This window comes from Lutjanus erythropterus, chromosome 7 (genome assembly GCF_056507025.1).
Source record: "Lutjanus erythropterus isolate fLutEry1 chromosome 7, fLutEry1.hap2, whole genome shotgun sequence".
NCBI classification, from domain to species: domain Eukaryota; kingdom Metazoa; phylum Chordata; class Actinopteri; order Lutjaniformes; family Lutjanidae; genus Lutjanus; species Lutjanus erythropterus.
In genome coordinates, this window is record NC_139323.1 from 28816467 (window position 1) to 28839139 (window position 22673).

The following is a 22673-nucleotide window of genomic DNA, read 5'->3' on the forward strand; positions in this document are numbered from 1 at the left end:
TTGTATTTTTACTGCCTGCATCATGTGGTAGATGCCAACCTTAAAGTACCCACTTCTGAAGTGTCCAAGTTCAGGTTTATCCAGAAATCACAGAATCTCTTCCAACAGATTTTTGTACAAATGTGACGTGACTGACCACAAGGTTGCTCATGATCCTTTTTCGTACTTTAATCATGCACGGCACAGTCTGTCAACAAAGCTGTAGTTATGTGTATATAAAGAGTTGTTCAGGATTTTCATAAATGTCTCTGTGTCTTTGCTGTTAATTGTATTTGCCACACTCAGCTCATAAGGACCGTTGACGTTGGGTTTTATGACCCATAATGCTCTACTTAGAGGGGACACAGGTTCAAAAACAATACAGAGGTATTTCAAATCAGTTCAAATTCACTATGCCTCTACTCTTGTAGTATTATTATTTTTCTATTAGTATTTTATATTAATCATTCATGTATAATGTATGATATATATGTATAATATAACATACAAGACATGCTCAAGCATACTGTTTTAATAAGTTAAATGTTTTCTGCTACTTGTGTGGTTTTACTCACTAACATTAGTGAAATGTTTTTGAAAGTTGAAAGAAAAGGTATAAAAAGCTCTGAATTACCAACTGGGCAAATCAGGCAATTGCCACAAAACCCCAGATTCCATGGGGCGGTAATTTCATTAAGTGCAACTTTTGGGGGGAATATCATTTAATTAAGTATAATATCAACTGGCATGATAAGATAGGCCCATCTTGAACAGGTCCCTGGATAAAAATCTAGTTTTAAGGCCCCTGTCAGATAAACCAATAAAAGAAAAATAAGTTCATGTTTAATCAGATAATCACACAGCAAATCAGGGGCCGTGTCAGAGCCCAGTATACTGTAGGAATGTAGCACACATTGTAGAGTTATTTGGAGAAACAGGGTTAACAGGTGTGGTAAATGCTATTTCATGTAGTGTAAGTGGAGACATTTATGTTTTCATATTTGTCACTTGTTACAAGTTATTGAGTCGTGACATATTTTGCTGTCTAGAGCCTTTCAGCAGTCAGTGGTTTAATCTGGGGTATAATTTGGATTTCACTTAATGTTTTTGTAATTAATAAGGCATATTATCTACATGGTGAGTGCTCAACTTCAAAGATTTATCCTCATTAGCCATGTACTCCAAGTACTCCAAGAGTTCCTCCAGTTTCTTATTTGGATTTTACTCAATTCTTAAAGTTAATTAGAACAAATATTTTTTGATAATTTCTTTTGTTTTTATGGGATGTTATAACACTTTTCATTATTATAATAAGCATATTGATGAGTTGGAGTGTAATGACAGCTCCTGTCAACACTGTGGGCGCTGGTGACGTCAAAAGGAGGAGAGACTTTGGACCAATCAGCGTCGGCTTCCCTGCTCCTCATCTCGTCTGTTAACACAATGGGGAAGGTGAGCAGCAGCTCACACTGCTGTCATTAAAGCAGAAACCAACACATCTGAGTCTGTACTCGGAAAAGACGGAGGTCCAGCTGACAGGAGAGCAGCCGGCGGTTGAAGCGAGTAAGTATTCAGGAAGTGGCGTTTTTCTATTGTCCGTCCATGTCTGTCAACAACCTGGCGTGCGGCTAACGACGGACGTCAACAAGTTGGCTAATTTGACAGGATGTTACCGAAAGCTAGCAGCCGTTAGTGTTACCGGGCAGAAGATTCACTGTAAGAGTAATTAAACCAACATGAAGCCAGGTGGCGAGCTGGTCACCCTGTGAATTAACATACTGACTGTTTATATTAGCTAACTGAACTGCTAGCTGTCTGTCTGCTGCCTGTCTGTCTGTGTCATGTGAGACTGATTTGATTGTCATCTCGGTTTGGTTTATTTGTCAATCAAAATCCTCTGCATTCTTGTCCATGCTACTGTGAACTGGCTCCTTTATGTGTCCCCAAGACATGATGTGTTAAGGCTAGTTTGCTAATGCTCCCACTAATTTTTTTTAACTTAAGTTACCTGTTTTACCTGTGTCTTTAGGATGGAGAAAGGGGATGATAGTGTCCTCCGGTGTCGCTTTCCTAAGATCCCCACCTTCCCTGATCTAGACGGCTCTTTGGTCAGGGAGTGTAACCAAGGAGAGCATCAGCAAGGCAATGGGGACAGACACATTACCAGCAATGGTGAGGAAAAAAACCTCATGTCCCTCACTGACAGGGCTACAGGAGAGGACATTGACCTCTTATGACTGAGATTTTTGAGAAACAGTGTCGATTTCATGCCTACATCCTTTTATTTATTTCAGTGAATTTCCCTGGATGTGTTAGTCAGTGAAGTCAGGTCATGGGATGATGTGTGTTTCTGAAGCAATGTGATGTGTGACCTGTGGTACAGTTAGTGCGGTTAACCAAGACAGACAATGACAGGGTACAGAAGGCTTACTGGTGAACTGACTCTGGCTTTAATGACACACACAAGAAATGATGGTCAGTGAAGTGATCATGAGAAATTATGACCAGAGATGTTCCAATACCAGTGTGTCCTTCCCAATACTGGTTATGATACCTGGACTTTGCATATCAACTAATACTGAATACCAGTGAGCTAAAAAATATTTATATTTTAATTTCAACAGCTGTATGCCCTGTGTGGGAATGATGGGATTGCTGCAATTATTGTATAGCCTCAATCAGATTAAACCCTTTGTAATAAACAAATACATACAGAGATTGAATACTACAGAACATGACTTCACCATCCTGGAGGGGGAAAAGGTCAATGGGATGCTGCTGGAAAGTAGCAACGTTCCATTTCAGGTTCATCTGGGATTTTATTATGAACTGATTATCATTGCATTTCTAGCTTTGGAGTTAATTAATTATGTGGTAATGGATCAGTACATACACTCATGTACTTCCTGATACCAAAACCAGCATTTTAGGCAGTATCAAATGCATTTTCTGAAACTGGTATTGGTATCCTAATTATGACTGTAAAACAGCAGTCTGACATGACCTTTGATAACATGAACTCTCTTTATATTTAGAATAAAATATTGATCCCTCAAAAAAACATTTTGAAACTGAATAATTACAGAATTATTCTAATAAATTGTATTTGATTGCTTTCCTGTTTTTGGTACATTGTCAAGTTGAGTAATTTTTTCTTTGCTCCACTGCTTGCTGTCATCTTCCTGTTATATGGGTGGAGTGCTACTGTTCCTTGTCCCTGTTTGTATGATTGACCTCAATAGCTGAACAAACTTGATCATCAGACAGCTGACAAGACTAATAACCTGTGGTAACCTTTACCACAAGTTGTCACATTTACTCTGCTTGGAAGACACTAGGCTGTACTCGCCACACACTGTCGTAGGCAGTTTTGGATTTTGCTAGAGTCGATCTAAAGACTTCTGCTATTTTCCACACTGTTGCCCTTTTACAACACAATGACTCAAATCTACAGTACTCGACTGTTATCATCCTGTGAAGTATTACAGTTCCTGTTGTAATTTTCATTCTCTTAATAAGAAGTCTTTTGTAATGTGGCTTTAGATTATAATTCTTGTTGAATGGCAAAACCAGACAAATCTCCTCTAATCCACCACATATAGTTATTAGTGGATGATCTGCTCATCATTTATTGGAATATTTGACATGGTGTGAATTGATATTTACTTTACCCAGGTCAATGTTTGCTTGAGACAAGGTAGCCTGGCAACTGCTGTTAATTTGGGTGTGTCCAATGATATTGGAAGATTACAATGGAGCAGGTTGACAATTTTCATTTCATCATATGCTCAGACTTGTGTCTTCTCTTTCCACATTCAGGAAAAATTGAAGTGGAACACATGATCAGCAAAAAGCTGCAGCTGAAAAAGAAAGCAGAGGTTAGTAAATCAGTAATTTGGATGTAGAAAAGGCTCAACCTGCCTGTAAGAACGGACCACTTCAAACACCCTACAAAGAGGAAAACTATTTTAATTGATTGATTGATCTTGGGTTTCCTGCAATATATATATTTTATCAAAGTATTATTTTGTGATGTTTATTTCTGTCAGGAGTAGTCCTGTAGGACTTACTTCGATTATTGGGTTCATTTATGTTTTGATGGGTTTTCTGTTTGAGAAACATTTTAGATTGAGTTCAGTCCTTCTCGATCCTCCATGAGTTGTATCATTAAATCAAATTTGTTCTCTCTTGAGGATGTTCTGACAGCAGAAAATCTGTATTATCTGTGAAACTTAAGTAGGAGTTGTGATGACTACTAGAAAGAACAGACAGTTGAAAATGAAGGAACCTAAAGGCTTTGTCATGATTTAATCACACATCTGAGCTGTTGTCCAATACTGTCTGTTTTAAAATGACAGTGATATGTAAATTAGGCAGTTAATGTGTCATCACAATGTTAACACAGAGCTGCTGCTGGCAGGAAAAAAAAACTCTGGCTTGGTGTTGACTGTTCGTAAACAATTTGATAATGCAGTTAAGAGTGCTGCAAATTTATTCTCTATTACAAGGGCTAACGCATGTTGTTGGCAATCCTCAGTATTCCTTCTAAATCGTTGATGTGCCATAAAAAAATCTACCTCAAGGAAATGTGCTCAATATTCCTACATTCATATTTTATTTATTTAGCTCTCATCCAGAGCAGCCGCTGAAGTCTGAGTAGGTGTTTCAGTGGGATTCATGAGGACACCTGGGACACTTGAGAAATCATTTTTTCACACTCTTCTCTCTTCAGCAGTGTCATAAAATGAAAAGCAAAGTCAGTGTAACTGTGACTATGAAACTTTTCACCTTTAACCCCAAATCTTTTCTCCGGATCTCTTTGCGTGTTCAGGAGGAACATTGTTATTGCCGCATAAATAGAAAATATTCCACATTTGTTCAGGTTTTTGCAGACTAGTAATGATAACTGTCCTTGCATGTTTTGCTCCTGTTCAGTACCTGAAGAGTGACCTGATGCGTCAGTTCGACAGTCAGGTTAATGACTTCATGGACAGTCTTATTGAGGAGTCGGCCACCCTGGAGCCTGCACCTCTACCTGCTGTCTTCTCACCCCCAATGTCAGACAAGGAGAGGAACAAACTCAGGTACTGCCTTATATGAACAAATCTTCCTCATTCCTCTCTTTATCACACAGGTTTTTCTTCAGCACTATATATTTCCTGATGTCACTGATGTCACTCTGTTTTCCTTCAGGCATTTCCGGCCTCCTCATGGCCAGGGCAAGCACTTTGTCAGTCGCAGGTCCCTCCTAGAGTAAGTCGACACATTGACTTGAACGAAATGTAAATTTTCCAACCTAAAGGCTAAAATGCATCACAACATTTGATTATCACAGTGCATGTCATTGATTTCTCTGCTGCTTGCAAGTCATTTGTCATCGTCAGTTTAGCTGCACAGAGTCTGATCGCCTGGTGTCTGTTTGTTTGCAGTGAGCTGTTTGAGGTGAACCACATCAGGACTATCTACCACATGTTTATTGCCCTGCTCATTCTCTTCATCCTCAGTACACTGGTGGTAGATTTCATTGATGAAGGCAGGTAATGTAGAAGACTTCAGTGTATAATGCCATATGATATTTGTCACAAATAGCCATCTTTTTTGTTCTGTGTCGCTTTTGTTGAAGTTAGAGCTGCAACAATTAATCACCAACTATTTTGATAATTGATTAATTCGTACAAGTCATTTTTTTCTTCTATGACAGTAAACTGAATATCTTTGGGTTGTGGGCAAAGCAAGACATTTGATGACATCATCTTATGCTTTGGGAAACACCAATCAACATTTTTACCATTTTATGACATTTTATAGGCAAACAACTATTAATCGATTAATCAAGAAAGTAAAGGACTGCTTAATTGACTAAGAAAATAACTAATTAAAGTGATGAATTCCTTAAATTGCTATCACTTTTGAACTTGTTAAGATCCTTCAATTTTCTCATCTCAACTTTCTCTCCTTCTCCTCAGACTGGTGCTGGACTTTGACCTGCTGGTCTATGCGTTTGGACAGTTCCCTCTGGTGGTGTGCACATGGATCTGCATGTTTCTGTCTGCGCTGCTGGTTCCCTTCACCCTGTTCCACCTGTGGTCACAGTCCCAGTCTGGCTCTTACAGTCACCCCAGGTTGTGGAGTTTGCTGTATGGCTCTGTATTCCTGCTCTACCAAGCTCTGGGCCTGGGATTCCTGCCCACATACATGGTGGTGACCAACAGTATGCCACCTGCATCTCGCTTCATCATCATCCTGGAACAGGTAGATGACCATCGGGGTTGCTTTTAGTTTGATTAGTGGGACCACATCCACACCGCCATATGTAAAGCACTTTCAAATGCTTTTTGAAATCTGATATCTAAACTGACCTTTTCTCTTGAACTGACTCTGTAGAAAGAGTTCTAACAGCTGCTGTGTATGCTTTTATTATTTGTCTAATTGCAGGTGCGTCTAATGATGAAAGCCCACTCGTTTGTCAGGGAGAATGTACCTAGAGTGCAGACGTGGGCTAAAGAAAAGACAGGTGTGTAACTTTCTAGCTCTCCATCTTTTGTTCTTGTTTGTTGTAAGATGAGGTACAAGGTAGCATGGTGAGACTTCAGGAGGACAGAATATCACACTGCTTTTCATTTAATTAACAGCTAAAGAGGGAATACCAACCAACTATTCAGTATGTTAGAGTAAATGGTGTCCATTCAAAATAAATTATTTGTATATCATTCAGTATTTATCTGAATTAGCTTGTTTTCATCACACATCCTTGATTCAATCAAATCTGAGAGCCTGCCTACACACACACCACATAAAAGGACTACTGTTGAGGCATGCCTCTTTAATTCTGCGCTCTAGACGACGTCACAGGTTGGAATTTCCCAGTTGAAAATTCCAATTTCCAACCTTAAAGCATTCCAGGTGTACAACACCAAAAGTAAACAAAAAACATGGCTGACCTTGAAAAATCAATGTGTTTCTTTGGCAAGTATACACATAATTTAACCCTTAACAGTGTAGCTTCCATGCATAAATGACACAGAGGAGGGAAATCGGTGCGTGAGGTAACCCTTATACATTTCATTTTACAGCACTTAATAACATAAGCAACAAATTTTGACATTCAGCTACTGTGTTCCCTTTTTCTAATGTCCTCATGTTGATGAGCGGTTTCTCTTGTCATCTGTAGGCCCCAACGCAGTGGTCCCACAGGTCTCTCAGTATCTCTACTTTCTGTTTGCACCCACACTCATCTACAGAGACAAGTACCCCAGGTAAGCAGCAGATCCTCTTAATGTCTGTTTTTTTTCATGCAGTAGTTCCATGTGTGATAAATCCTTGTTTCCCACTTTCTGCAGGAACCCAGTGATCAGATGGGGCTATGTGGCCACAAAGCTGCTTCAGGTACCAGCCTCATTGATAATTTAAAGCTGACCTTACTTAAGACTGTAAACTGAAGCACATTTGTCTGACAATTTTTTGTCAACCACTCCCACCCTACAGGTTCTAGGCAGTCTCTTTTATGCCTATTACGTGTTTGTGCGGCTGTGCATCCCTCAGTTCCACAGCATCAGTCTGCAGCTGTTTGACTTGAGAGCCATGGTCCTTTGTGTCTTCAACTCCATCTTGCCAGGTAAGGACAGCCACTTGTTTGTGGACTCTTGTAAAGAAATTCTTCTTAGTCTAACTCAGTCTCAGTGTATCCAGCAGTAACACAACAGTCACATTTTCTTAAGAAATGTTCTGTTTTTTCTTCTGCAGGAGTGTTGGTTCTCTTTTTGGCATTCTTTGCCTTCCTCCACTGTTGGCTTAATGCTTTTGCTGAGATGCTGCGCTTTGCTGACAGGATGTTTTACAAGGTACTTCAGCTGTCACTGCCAGCTACGGCAATATTTAAATTAAGTTCCTATGTTGTACTTTATACTTGACTTAATTCATGTTGATTATATATCACAGGATTGGTGGAATTCAACCTCTTTTGCCAATTACTATCGCACGTGGAACGTAGTCGTCCATGACTGGCTGTACTACTATGTGTACCGGGACTTCCTGTGGGTGAGTGGTTTTAGGATGTCTGTTGACTATTTTTTAATAGTAGAAGAATGCAAATCCAAATAAAAAAAATAAAATAATTGTCCACAATGCGGATATTTGCCTTCAGTTTAATCATAAAACATGTCATAAAACAACAATACACAATACATACAACAGTAGTTTGTCTCAGCATACAGAATCATAAAAAATACAAGTCACAAAATGAGAACACGCACATCATCTCAGCATATATATTAACAAAATACAACTCACAATACATGAGTCTACACAATACAGCCTATCACACTGACCTGCTGCAGCACAGACAGGGGCACCACCTTGTATCCTAGTCTACCGGATCCTAATTTAATTTATTACCTTGATAGCACTTTGTACAAAGTGTTTATTGTACATATTTCTGTTTGCCATCAGTAATCTGTAATGTATAAACTTTTACCCCCTGAGGGTAATAGTTCAAATTCACTGTGCAGTGAAAGAGAAAAGTCGTAATAATTTTGTCAGCTTTACTCCTGAAGAGTTCATACATACTACTTAGCTGCTTTCCTGGTTTCCCTAAAATGTTAGAGGCCATGTTCACTATTTTCTGCAGCTTGTTCCTCCTCTCAAAGTTCAGATTACTGAACCACACGATCATGTTAAAACTTAGGATACTTGCCACACAATTTTCTTTTGGCTCACTCTAAAATCGTTCAGCTTGTGTAGTAAGTGGAGACATTTCTTGAAGATGTGGTCAGTTTTCTTTGAAGGTGAGACCGCTCTCGATGTATGTACCAAGGTCTTTAAAATCGACCATCAGCGTGAAAACCACATCGAACACATAATCCAATTTAGCGCTAATGTAAAAAGTCATGGATCAGATTAAACATGTATGCCACTGTTGTTCTGACTTGTCTCTTCTTTCCGCTGTTCTCATTCCAGATGTCTCAGAAACGTTTCAGAGCGGCCGCCATGCTGTTTGTGTTTACAGTGTCTGCAGTGGTCCACGAGTACATTCTTGCAGTCTGCTTCGGCTTCTTCTATCCCGTACTCTTCTGCCTCTTTATGTGCTTTGGAAGTAAGAGAAAAGAGCTCACTACTCTTCACTGTTCTCACTCTGCTTTTATTGGCAATCAGCCACCCGATCTTGAAAATTCAGCTAAACCTACTAAATGCTATTATTTTATCCGTGTTATGACACACAAAACCAAGTTATGTCTCTCTGCTTTGATCTTATCATAATGCTCCCACATTTGTCTTCTTTTCTCACCCTCTCGCAGTGATGTTCAACTTCATTCTGCATGACCAAAGGAAAGGTCCCATCTGGAACATAATCATGTGGACGTCCCTCTTCCTGGGTCAGGGAGTCATTATCTGTCTGTATTCGCAGGAGTGGTATGCCCAGCGCTACTGCCCCCTGAAGGAGGTAACACCTGCAGCACTGCTTCATGCTGTCTGGTGAAATGTTGCCCTTGATTCAATTCGGTTCATTCAATTTTTCGTTCAGAATACTTTATTTGTCCCTCAAGGAGCAATAAAAGACAAGCAAGTGTGCAAACAGAAGTACATGTGGACAGTTTATTTACGCACATAAAAAACTCATTTAAAAACACAAATATGACCTATGTACCTAAGTTTTTGCTTTTGCAAAAGTTTTTGCAACCTTAAGGACTGACACAAATTCATCTTCAAGTGATGTCTGTTTATTTATTTATTTATTTATTTTCCTTTCAGCCTTCGTTCCTTGAGTTAGTTACACCTCGCTCCTGGAGCTGTCAGAGAGGCCTGGCTGCAGACTCTGATGGGCTGTGATCTGTGTTTGGACTGTTGCCGAGGACCATCATTGATCAGCTTAAACTTGACCAGCCTTTCTGTTACTGCCATAACTTCTGGTCTTTCATGTTTGTTTTATTTTATTGCACTAAGGTCGTGACTGTGTTTGCCAAAATGCTCTTTATTTTAACAGCGAAGTGATGCCTTACTTTCCCATTTTATGTTTTCAAAACAAAATTCACAAAGTTCACATAAAACCACATGTGAACTCTTTTATTTTTATGTACTTTTATTTAATTTTCAGGTCCATTCCCGTTACGTTTGCCTTGATCAACTGTGAAACCACTCCTTGTGCCAGTGTAATGGTGGCAATCATGATACGGCAGCTGAATACAAACATCACACTATACAAACATGATTCACATATGCAGTAATAGTTAATATTTAACAACGTTTGCAAGTACTACTCTATTATAAATAGCATTCAGTATGTTGTTTGGAAAGACATTCACTGCCAGTAAGATTTATTTTGAAAAATGGCAACTGTTTGGTGTTTTGTATAAATCTATGAGGAACTGCGGCCTCTGTATTATAACTTGAAAACTTCTCTAGAGTGGAAATGAAGGAAATTATTTATAGTTAACCTGAATCTGTGATGTAGAGCATTTACAGATTGTGGTACACTCTAATGAACTCTAATGTTTGCAAAACTTACAACTTTCCTCTTTATCTTCAGCTGTCAAGCCACAAGGATGTTGGTCACTCAGAGCAAATTATGACCCTGAACTTCATAAAACAAAAGAGGATGACAAGTGTGCTGTATGAAATTAATATATTCCGACTGCTGAATGTATTCTTGATGATTTGAATATTTTCAGTAGAACTGGTTTGAAACATGCATTGTTATAGAGAATATTTCTTGTGAATCTAAATGATGTTTTATTATGGTCAGGACCGTTGTTGAGAGTTTTGTGAAGGTGAAAATCACTAAAGAATAACTACTACTGTAACTGTTGCAGCTGGCTGCTAGAATGTTATAACACTGAAATAGTGAAAATACTTGATTAGCAATAAGGGCTACAGTTTGCTTTGTCAGATACTGATACATTTAATGAGACAGTGTTTTGTTGTTAAAATCATACAAGTATATATTTCACAGAACAGTAATTTCCATGTCAGACTAATGGAATAAGGACTTTTTATGTGTTCAGTGTGCTTTTAGTTCTTCTGGTCTTGAAATAATGTGCTCATTTGTATTGTTTTGAGGAAATCTCAAAGTTAATGTTGCCAATTTTTACTAATTTCAATGCAGGGAGACTGTGGATAATAATGAGATGCACAATGCAAAGTAAAAACCAGCATTGGAAAAAGCTGCACTTCCAAAAAAAACGTATGACCACAAGGTGGCACTGTATTAAAAGCTTTTACTGTGGATCCTCTGCTGAGTGTGGCTGTGAGTTGTGGTCAGGAGCAAGAGAGGCTTCCCCAGAGTCGCTCTCAAATTTTATATTATCAAACACAAGTACCAGCAACTTATTTTTTAAATATGTACAGATAATAGCAGAATGGAATACCTTGTGGTACTTACTAATAAGTAAAGAAGATTTTGTCAATAAGGATGATATTTATGAAAGTTAAAAGAGCCAAGCTGCAGAAATGCTCTTTGAATGAATTTGAATGAGGTATTTAGTTTTGGGAGCAGAGCGTTGCCTAAATACTTGCTGTCATCGTTGTGTTGATTGCGACCTCTTTTTTTCTGGCCTTGAATAGCTCATTGTGTCAGATGACAATTTTATGAATCAGTATGTTCTATTTTTGGATGTACATAGATGTATGATACATTCTGTAAAGACACATCAAAGTATAAGAACTATCAAGAATAAAAAAAAAAAAGAATGTTCCCTTTACTTCTTTTATTCAACTTTATCTTTGATGAATTTGTTACATGTTTAAGGGTCAATGTGCCAATTAGATAGTATTGAAAGTAGAGCTGCAACGATTAATCACCAATTAACTAAACTGGGCTTGAATAATTCTTTTTGATGAAAAGAAGACAAATTTCTCTGATTTCTGATTTAAAATGTGATTTTTTTTTTTTTCTGGTTTCTTTACTCCTTTAAGACAGTAAACTGAGTATCTTTGAGTTGTGGATAAAAGATGATTGAGAAGGACATCTTATGCTTTTTTTTTTTTTTTTTTTTTTTTTAACCATTTTTTGACATTTCATTGACCAAACAATCGATTGTAAAGAAAATAATCAGCAGATTAATCAACAGTGACAATAACTGTTAGTTGCAGCCCTACTGAAATAGTCTTTGAATGTTTATTTGCACAAATTCAGATAGAATACATGACCTAAGTACTGATGATGGCCTCAGTAGCTGCATGCAAGTTTATACAGTCTGTAGTAGTAGTAGTAGTAGTAGTCTGTATAAAATATACTAATCATAAAGAATTTTATTAGGGTATGTTTTGCACAGTTATGTTACCATACCGCTCATATGACATAAACCTCCAAAAACAGCAACAGTACCAAAATGTAAAGGAAATAGAATTTATTTACCTTATGTTAGGGCAATGATGCTCAACTTGTGGCTCTGGGGCCAAATCTGGCCCCTGATACAGTCCCAGGTGGTCCTCAAACCATTTTCTAATTCACAGTGAAACTAAATGGTTTCCACCCTAATAACCACAAAATAAAATGTCAAAAATAACATTGGCTAAATATAAATCGCCTGCTTCATTTTACCGGCTAACATACTTTACCTGGGAAAATGCCAACACAGGCTCATTTCATCTGGTTTCGAGGAAAATCTGACCTGCTGGCAGACATTAAGAGTAACCATACGGACATTGTCAATCTTCCTGTTAACTTATGTAGGTCATATAGAGACACCGGTTTCATAACCAGTTAAAAACTCCTTGTATTGGCTTTAACTTGTTCTTTGTAATTATATGGATTTCATTTTGCATCAGCTATTGATGCTTGTCTTGCCATAAAGAGTTGGTATATTTCTGTAGTTTCATACTTAGTCAGGCCATATCATCTTAGTTATAGTTTAATATTAAAGACAATTTAAAACATTTGTTGTATTTACTTATGAAGTTATTCCAACTTAAAGTGTCAAGCAAAAGTAACTTGTTCTTTTTAAGTGTATGGATTATACATAGTTTGTATAGTTTTATAAAGGACTTTTTAACATGCATTTCTGTGATTAGTTTTACAGTGGAGAGATTTTATTTCTCACCATGCTACACTGACAAAACAATAGCTGATAGTGGACTTTTATGATTTTCTGTCTCTGTCTCACGGACTCTGGGATCAGACAGCCCACATCAGCCCCCCGCCCGCTGTGACCGGTGCTCGGGGACTGAAGGTACCCGGTTGGTGTTGGTGCTGGAGAGGTGGAGGATGACGGTGACAGGGGATCGCGGCGGTCGAGCGAACCCCCCGCCTTGTGCAACACATCTTCTATTCTGCGGTAAAGATGGCGGCGTCAGAGGGGGCGCGTAGCGGCCGGACAACGGCAAAACGATCCTGAAAAGCTCCACATTTGATCGAGTCTCGCTCGTCGGGTACCGTCGATATCTGCTCGGACATCATCTGGATTATCAGAACAGAGACAATCGCTGTCACGCGCCGGGGTTGTGATTTTATTGTTAAAGGCAGGGTGGGTGGGTTTCACTGGTAGCTGCTAGCTAACGGGCTAGCCGAGCGAGCTAGTTAACGTTAGCTTGGTGAAGAAGAAGAAGAGCGGGGAGGGGAGTGAGGAAGACTATTCGGGCCAGGCCGCTCCAGCTTGGGGGAATGTGAGCCAGAGGTGTGCAGGGGGGTTTGCTCGCTTCGTCCCAGACGTCCTTACGCCACACTACCGGGGATGGGACAGCAGGTAGGCCGCGTCGGTGAGGGCACATCGACCGGACTGCAGCCACCACAGCCCCACGCGTCCCAACCGCACCAAGGGAAGGGGAACCGGGGGAGCGGCGCCGGGAGGAGACCCCGAGAACCCGGCAGTAGCACCGGGACACCGCCAGGCAGGGCTGCTGCAGTCAACGTGCCCGACCCAGGGATCAATATATTCACGCAGCACTCAGGTAACGATACAGCCATGTTAATAAAAGAGGTGTGGGTGACCGAGGGAGTCCGTTTTACTTTGATATTTGTTTGCTGCTCATTAGCGTCTGCTAGCAGTCCATGCTAGTTTGACAACGACGCGTTAGCGGAAATAGCCATGCCAACAGACCTTAGCTTTCCATGCCTCATCCATTTTACTCTGTGTGTGTGTGTTAATTTGTCTATTGTCTGTGTACATAGCCAGGAGACCGTGTATTCATACGACGGATTACTGTATTACTCAGATTTGGCACTGATTTAACATTGTAATGGAGCATAATATGTGCTGCATGTGACCTAATGATCCCTAAAGGAGAGACAGTGTTTTTGGAAAGAGGAAGACTGTCCTCAGGGTCGTGACTAGGGGTTAGCTAATTACAGATGGTTGTCAAATTAAAGGAAAAACCTGAATGCGTGATCCCTACAGTGATGGGATCCGGTGGCTCTGCTGTGTTGTTTTGGGGGATTTTGTCGGGATAGTTTGGGTTTGCTTGTCCCTTAAAGAGCTGTTCTAAGTTGTTCTCATCTAGGGCTGCAACTACTGATTATTTTTCATTAATGATTCATCTGTCGATCACTTTCTTGATTAATCAGGTGTTTTTGTAGGACTGGGCAATATATCAATACTGTGTTGATACTGTGATATGAGACTCATTATCATCTCAGGTTTTTTTCCTAAAGCAAAAATGCCTAAACTGATCAATTGATTATTAAAATATGTGGCAATTAATACTTAACAACTATTTCATTAACTAAACATTGCAACTCTAAAGTGACCACCTTTATGCTATGACAAAACATTTTAATTCTGATGAGGGTGGTTTCCTCCAGAATGATAGAGCACAAGGGGTCACTGAATGGTTGATGAACATGAAAATGATGTGAATCACATTCCTTGGAGGTCACCAGATGTCAACCTAACTGAATACCTATCAGTGATTTTGGACCGATGTGTGAGACAGTACTCTCCGCCACAATCATCCAAACGCCAAATGAGGGAATATCTTGAAAGAACTGTGTTTTCTCTGTCCACTAGACTTCCAGAGAATCTGTGTCAAGGTGCACTGAAGCTGTTCTAGCTTCACCTTACTAACACACATAATGTCGTGTTGAGTTTTGTTCATTAATTTGTCCCCTGTTTGTATGTATATGCTGCATGTGACCTGATGGTCCCCATAAAAGATATTTTTGAAAAGAGGAAGAGTACTGTGCTCAGCCTGAGGGTCATGATTGGAAGTAAGCTACTTATTTTTTTTCCCTCTGAGGCCCCTCTGTGTGATACTTGGTTTAGTAAACAGTGATTCTTGCCTCCGGAGGTTGAGCAGCAATTCCACCCCATTAACTCACTATAGCAGCCACCACAGGCTCACATTACAATACCTAGTGGTTTTCACATGCTCACTTACATCCTCTGTCTGATAATGTCTACTGTTACAACCCTCTCGGCAAGCTGACTGCACAGTTTGATCCAGTGGGAAATCTGTGTGAATTATTTAAGTCACCTTCTGTCATTATAAGCTTACACTCATGCAAACATCAAAGTTTAAAGCTACTCTTATGCGATTATATTTTAATACCCTAACGTCTATCCTGTCATATATTCAGGGAATTTATTAGGTAAGTCATGTATTACAGGAATGATGCGGGGAAGCAGTCATATATAAAAAGGCGCTCACAAAACAGAGGTGGGGCAGTACCTCCTATCACCAGTGTTCCTGCTTCAGAGCAATCACTATACATTGATGTTGCTATCTGGCTCTGTGAGTCATGGAGAAATAGCCAAGCAGCAACCCCTGTGTGCCCTAGATGGCCTGCCTCCCTCCTCCCAGCCTTCTCTCCCCTCAGGCAGGTTGTCTCAGTGGCTGATCTGAGCTTATAAGTAATGTGGATGACAGGATCTTTAAATCATCATCATTGCTCTAAGACAGGTTTACTCCTACTTCTCTCTCTTGTGTGTTTGTGACATCTATTGCTCGACTTGATTGTACACTTGGGTCTGATCCGTGATGTGTACCTGCAGTTTGCTTTGTTTCTAACTCATATGTGTCCCCCAGCTGAAGATCATGTTACATGTGCTGCATAGATGTAAAACTGCTGGTGTAACCTTTCTAGTTTCCGCTGATGTTCCAGACTTCCTCACACCATTGCAGAGAGCAAGGACACATAGAAGGTGCACGCTTTTGGGAATGGAACACATTTTCACTTTGTGGCTGGCACATCTCAAAAGTATCCCTCCCCTCCTTGAAGTGCATGCACAGACAGACAGACCTACTAAGTGCAGCACCACTCTGTTCTCTGCGATGTCGGGGCAGGAGTGGCCTTTTTATAGCAGCCAGGATGCAGTCACATAGCCACTCTGCAGAGAGACTGCTACTCTTCAAAGCACACAATAATAGAACAAAGACTCTTAAGAAAGGAAGCTTGGGACTGTGCACTCAGTCTTCCACTGACTATCAAAGTGCCTTTTTTCTGGTAGTGATGCAGCATTATCGTACGCGTCTTGATGTCTTAGGGGTTAAGTCTGGACTTTTTCTTTTAAGAAGGCTATTTTGATTGTTACAAAGTCAGTGTTCATTAGGGCTCAAATATATTTTCATCATATGTCAGTTTTTTTTATATAAAGTACTTCAACATTTAGTCATAAAATGTCAGTAAATCACAAATGCAGGCTACAAGCCCAAATTGATGTGTTGCAGCTGCTAATTTAGTATGACGAGAAGCCACTAACACATAGAGATGAAATGGTAAATTTTCATATCATGATTATAGTGACCGAATTATTATCACAGTTATCGGCACTATCGTTGTATAGTTAAAGTGTGCTGAAAATGTTCAGAAAGTACTGATGCACACACTGAAATAATTTAATAAACTTTTATATTGATTCCACACACAAAATTAGCAGCACTATGCACTTTTTGTTTCCAACATTAAATCCATTAATCCATTAAATCCATTGGCCATCACACACAGTTAAGGCCTTGAGTAGGCCTGTAAGCACTGACCCCATGCACAATTTACATGAAGACAAACAGGTTTTTTTTTTTTTTTTTTAAAGTGATTGATGAGCCCCACAATATTTGACAGGAGTCTTGTAGGTCTGTAATTTTCCACATGTTGGAACACTTTTATAACCAATATGATGACTGCCAGATTTTAAACAATTGAAATATGTTTTATGCATGACTAAACAGCATAATGTGTTACTGTGTGCAGTGGGTGACTACAGTCTGCAGCAGACACACAATGCAGAACAATATGTAGTATTTTTACAAGAACAGAAAATGCTGAAAGCTTCACTTTACATTATTGACAAGGTATTAGCTTAGACAGACAAGCCATGGCACCCCACCCCCCATTCTAAGGTCCCTACATCATGCAGTGAGCCATAAGTTAACTTTGCATTCAGTATAAAGTAATGTGTGGTGGTCACAAAGATGACATATGAGATTGAAGTACTTGCAGGAACTTTATTTCTGCATGTTCTGCAAATAGGGTGAACATTTTCAATCAGGTTTGCCTCAGCACTTTATAAAAACCAAAAAATAACCACACTTCACTACCTTCCTCTTAGATGGTGAAAAAAATCTACTGAGCTCACCGCTTTCATTTCCCCAAACAAACCCACAATACATACTGTGCATGCATGCCTGTGTCTAAGAGACTGTGGTTAATGCTGCTAGACCCTGAGTTTTTCATAATGTGGTAATCAAACACGGTGTTAATGATAGGCCAAATTTTGAATGGTAGTACTAACCATCGTGGTTTATCATTAAACTGGTAATATTTTCATATAGTATGAAATAAAATAACACTACTGCAATATATAAGCAAGCAGCTCCTTTGATTAATAACTCAGAAATAGTGTTGACTGAATTGATGAGGTAGCTAGATTTGATTTCTGTTGATATGACAATGACTTCATGCGGTCAGGTCTTGTCAAGAGGAAGTTAAGATAAGATATTGATCCCACAATGGGAAGTTGAAGTGCCACAGCAGCGAAAGGGAACTACAAGAACAGATGCACAGCATAGCTGTAATTGAACCAGTGGGACTAGGTGTTGGTTTGACAGCAAATCTAATCTGCGTTGTAGTGGCAAAGGTGGCAAAGGCAGGAGAACATGTGGCATGCACAGTGTGGTTAAGTGACGAAATCTTGATTTGACAGATAAAATTGTCCATAGGGATTTAGATTTTATACCAAGATGGAACAAAGAGTTAAATAACAAAGAGTAGAGTGTTTGCCTCATGTAATGAGGCTGTGAGTCCTCTGCAGTGGTTGTGGGTTCGACTCCCACCTATGGCGCTTTGCTGTATGTCATTCCCTCACTCTGTTTATTTAAAAGAAATTGCACATTAGCAATCAAAATAAGTGACCAATTTAATATTTTTTAATAAGAATTTTCCCAAATACAGTTAAGTCAGCACAAAGGTATTGGCATAAAATTAAATGCCTTTGGTGATAGCTAATAATACAAAGGTGGTCCATCCTTGACTTAGATAGGGAGAGAAAAGCCTGATCTAATAGCGTTTGTGTTGTCATAGGCTGAATGGCGGAGTCTTCTTCCTGAAAGCTATCAGAGATCAACATGTTGAAGTGGCTTTTATTAATTCAGCTTCATAACCACTTTATAACAGACTAGCACACTTCTGAGGCTAAATGATGCCTTCTTTGTATGTAATTGAAAGGTGCCAGCCTATGAAGAATACGTTTTTGTCTGTTGAAGTCATGCCTGTGTGTCGCTGCCTGTCTCTCCAGTGAGTATCAGTGGGTATCATATGTGCAGTGCACACACTTCCACTCGAGTCTCTATGATGCCTGAAACCAATGAGTCATTGCAGGAGGACACACAAGAGGCTGGAGGACAATGGTATAAATTGGTTGTTAATAAGCCTGACCCAGTGGCCTCTACCTGCCCTTTCCTGTCAGGTCTCACATTTCCTCAGTTGTAGTGAATTTTTCAGTGTCTGTAGTTTCGAGCTTTGGGCAGTCTTTCCTTTTCTCCACTCAAGACAAGGTGAGTCAGCTCCAGTCCCCTGCTCAGGTGTGCAGCAATTCTCCTCAGCTCATCACTAATTTATAGCATCCATGTCTCCCTACAAGCCAATGTTTACACCACGAGACAGACAGGCCAGCTAGAAAACACTGAGCTAAACAAGGACAGACAGGGAGCAGACTGCCTCTGTGCTGATTCAAAGGGAGACAGCCACCTCATGAGTATTGGTTGAATTGCAGTATTGGTGAATCAGTGGCTGCAACATATTGATGGTTCCACCTCTTTGGCCTTGTCAGGAGTTCAGAGATCTCCATCACTGCAGTGGGTTCATCTGATACACACACTGCGGTGAGAGTCATTTGGACTGACACAGTGGGGTGAATCTGCTGAAAAACTGGCTGTTGCAAGGTTGCAATACAATTGATTCCTTGACTTTCTTAAAAGGGCAATCACCCCCAAATCAAACATAACATGTTTTTCCACTGGGCTGTAGTGTTTTTTTTTTTATACATCAAGATTGTTAAGGTGTGAATTTCCACTTTTTGGAGATATCAGCCATAGAGATGTCTGCCTCCTCTCAAATATAAGGGGACTAAATGGCACTAACTAAAATAATCCTCAGACCTTGTGAGCAGTTTCTTTCTTTCTAGTAGAAAGAAAGTAGAGACAGTAGATTCTACTGCAGAAAGAAAATAGTCCTGGTAGACTCTACTTTAAAAAGACAGTCTCTACTTTGAGACTCTACTGCTGATATCTCTAAAATTTGGCAACTAACACCAAAACAATATGGATGGTTTTTATCACACTACAGGCCAGAGAAAAAACATTATTTTTTGATTTTGGGTTGAGCCGTCCCTTTAAATGAAACCTGTATCCTGCTTATAAAAATCTGTGTGAAGCAGCCTGATGGTGTATTGGCTGTGTAAAGAACCACTAACGTTGCTTCTGAAGCTTCTTTTTTATAGAATCAACAAAGCGATTGGCTAATCTATTTTTACTCTAAACAGATCGTAGAAATTGGGGCAGATGAGTGGATTTGAATATTTTTTTGGCAGCAGTGGTGATAGTGAATGTGGAGCCAGCCATACCTAAAGTGCAGCACTGTTAAAGCTGCCCAGAGGAGAGGAGAGGAGAGATGCCTGGATCCAGGATCCAAAGACCTAAGCTGATTTGCATCACGGGTGAAATTAGATTAGAGACAAATCCACTTTTCTGTGGACTCTATGTGCTAAAACCCCAACAACCAGGATAAGTCACACAGCAGCCTCTGCAATATCTGAGTAAAATCAAGTTTCAGATGCTTCAGTGGCTATGGTTGAGATTTTAATAGGCTTTAAAAGATAATATCCTCAACTAAAGATGATTTGTTGATTTAAAAAAAACAGCTAGTTACTGCCATTAGCCACTAGGAGGAGCCATGGCCACACCTCCTCTGGGTGAAACTGGTTAGAAATTAGGGCAGAACTGATGAGTCTGACTGATTGTCTCAGAGTTGGAAATGAGTGTGATTAGATGAATGTGTTTGTAGAAACAGAGTGTTTCTGTGCACATCATTTTAAAAGATGCTTTATGTCTGAAGACTGTACCATTGTGCACACAGTTGTTAAATAATTTATGTCTCTCTATACCTTCAGCCTGATCCCAAGCTTGCCTTCTACTACTGCCAAGCCTCTCTATCCTCAGTCTGAGCCTCTACTATGAGTCCCTGCAGCTGACCAGCTCTGCTTCTCTCTAACCCCTGTCTCTGCCACAGCTCACCCACATTGTGAAGAAGTAGAGAGGAGTACCAGCAGAGGAGCTAAGCAATGTACTGCTGTGGACAGGGTTAGCAACAAAACCTGTTATAGACACTTAAAAATCCCCATCTAAAAAAATCATTTAAAGCATATGCTATGTATTTTCACTGCTTTACCTTGCTGTCAGACATCCTGTTTTCTGACAGGAAACCTTCATTATTTAAGCCAAATACCTCTCTTAACAAACCAACAAAACTCCACGGTTGGAATTAGTGATTTTACCTCACAGAACACAACAGTTGCTTGCCTACCGCTGTCTTGATCTGTCAGGTTGTTTGTGTTATTGTGTTTAAAAAGGTTGGTTGAGATTCACTGAAGTCACACAATGACAAAAACAAACTAACCAACTGAGGCAGTGGTAGACCAGCAGCTCCCATATTCTGCAAGTTAAAATGACTGATTTCACCCATGGAGTTTGGATTTACAAGCCACATATCACTCTCTCCAACCCAACAAGTTTTCCATTGTATGAGGCTGTCTGATGGCAGGGTAAAGCAATGAAAATATATACAAAATATTGTAAATGTAGCTTTTTTTAGCTGGACTTTCTTAAGTTGCTAAAAGTTTTACTGCTGATCCTGTCCACAGCAGTGCATTACTGTGCTTCTGTGCTTCTTTGCCTCTCCTTCTCCTTGTCCAAACTGGAGGCATGTAGACCGCCATCTACAGAAGTTAACAATCACTACTGATAATAGCTCATACAACCCCTCATTAAATCATCTAAACTATCCCTTAAAGAAATCTGGCAAATAATTACTTGAGATTTTTATATAGCTGAGATTTTTGTTTTTTTTCCCCCTAAAGTTTTTGTGTCGTTGTGTCTGTACTAAAACTCCCAGTTACAGCCGTGAGCCTTTGCATCTGCTACCAGTCAACCTTCTACTTCCCAAAACCACAGTCCTAGTTTTTATTCCCTGGCCTCGGCTCTCTGGAGCTTATATCATTAAAGAGTGAGGATTAATCAGAACAGTGAGCGATTGGCTGTGCAGATGGTGAAACCATCCGTTGCATCTGTCAGCTCAAAAAACACCAAATGTTTTCAACTTTGTGGAGAGGTCTGGCCAAATTGTTTTTAGTGGCTCCTGGTTAAATCACACTTTTCACTCTTAAGCTGCAATGGTGCTTGGAAAAAAAATTAGATATGGGGTAGAAAAGCGGGGCAGTCCCTATGCCAAGCCTGTTAAGCGCTGATTCGCTTCCAGGATCAGTCCTCTGTTGCTGGCATTATCACTGCTGCTTATCTTCTGGGTTGCAGGCTGGAGACTTGGCTAGAAACGCGCACTTGCACACACTTACTGTAAACACCCCCACATGCATGCTCATGCATAGACATTCTTACTCACACGGTCTCTCTTTCTGTCTGTCTGTCCTCGTCAGTGAAGTTGTAATGTGCTGCAGCTCTTTATGAGGATTATCCAGTCTGTCCTACTCCTTCAGTGTAATCACCCACCAGCTGACCAGTCAGTCAGAAAACATTTATCTGGGTGTGCTGTGGCATGGCTGTCCTCAAGTATCTGTCTGATGCATGTGATTATTCTGAGAAGAGACTGTTAAAAGTTGTTCACTTTTACATGACTTTTATTGATTTGCTCGATGGAGGACTATTTAGCAGTGGTTAAATCATGTCAAATGACTAATAACTCTGCCACCCTGCTGCAACACTGTCTTGTTATGTGTTGTCATTACATCAGGTAAATAGTGCAGTTAATCCAGTTTTAATTGATGCATAGAGAAACTAGGGCTGGGTAATAAAACTGAAAAATATATCAGGATATAAGATTTCATTTCTATCAGTAATTATTGATCATTTTTAAGATCAGGAGAAAAGAGGCTGAATACAACCACACTCTGTTATCAAGGGATATAGTAGGCTGTTTATGAGTCAGGGAATATTCTTTATGTGTTTTTAAGATGCTTTGCATTTAATCCCTGTAAAGCTATAATATATAAATTTTCCATTTAAAAATGTGTAAACACACTAGAACTATGATATATTTTGTT

General features: G+C 39.7%; 2 protein-coding genes across 2 annotated transcripts in view; both read left to right on the top strand.

Annotated features, from left to right (window-relative positions):
* Positions 1-1403: 1403 nt before the first annotated feature.
* Positions 1404-11348, top strand: soat1 (sterol O-acyltransferase 1). The gene is made up of 16 exons (XM_084723474.1): positions 1404-1542; positions 2009-2151; positions 3799-3857; positions 4915-5063; positions 5173-5232; positions 5409-5516; positions 5946-6231; positions 6415-6493; positions 7151-7235; positions 7320-7365; positions 7465-7594; positions 7723-7820; positions 7918-8016; positions 8935-9070; positions 9273-9418; positions 9727-11348. Exons 2-16 carry the CDS (start codon positions 2010-2012, stop codon positions 9802-9804), a joined length of 1701 nt encoding a protein of 566 aa, XP_084579600.1. The 5' UTR covers positions 1404-1542; position 2009; the 3' UTR covers positions 9805-11348.
* Positions 11349-13151: 1803 nt separating this feature from the next.
* abl2 (c-abl oncogene 2, non-receptor tyrosine kinase) overlaps positions 13152-22673 on the top strand; it is a 32775-nt gene continuing 23253 nt past the window's right edge. The window contains exon 1 of the mRNA XM_084723475.1: positions 13152-13860. Within this exon, the coding sequence (XP_084579601.1) occupies positions 13644-13860 (217 nt within the window). The 5' untranslated portion in view covers positions 13152-13643. The remainder of the gene's footprint in view (positions 13861-22673) is intronic.

What these genes read in the sequence shown, in the direction of transcription:
- soat1 (XM_084723474.1), top strand. Translation starts at nt 2,010, where the DNA reads ATGGAGAAAGGGGATGATAGTGTCCTCCGGTGTCGCTTTCCTAAGATC. An exon ending in CAGACACATTACCAGCAATG is followed by an intron (nt 2,152 to 3,798) that starts GTGAGGAAAAAA and finishes TTCCACATTCAG; the next exon opens with GAAAAATTGAAGTGGAACAC. An exon ending in CCTCTTTATGTGCTTTGGAA is followed by an intron (nt 9,071 to 9,272) that starts GTAAGAGAAAAG and finishes ACCCTCTCGCAG; the next exon opens with TGATGTTCAACTTCATTCTG.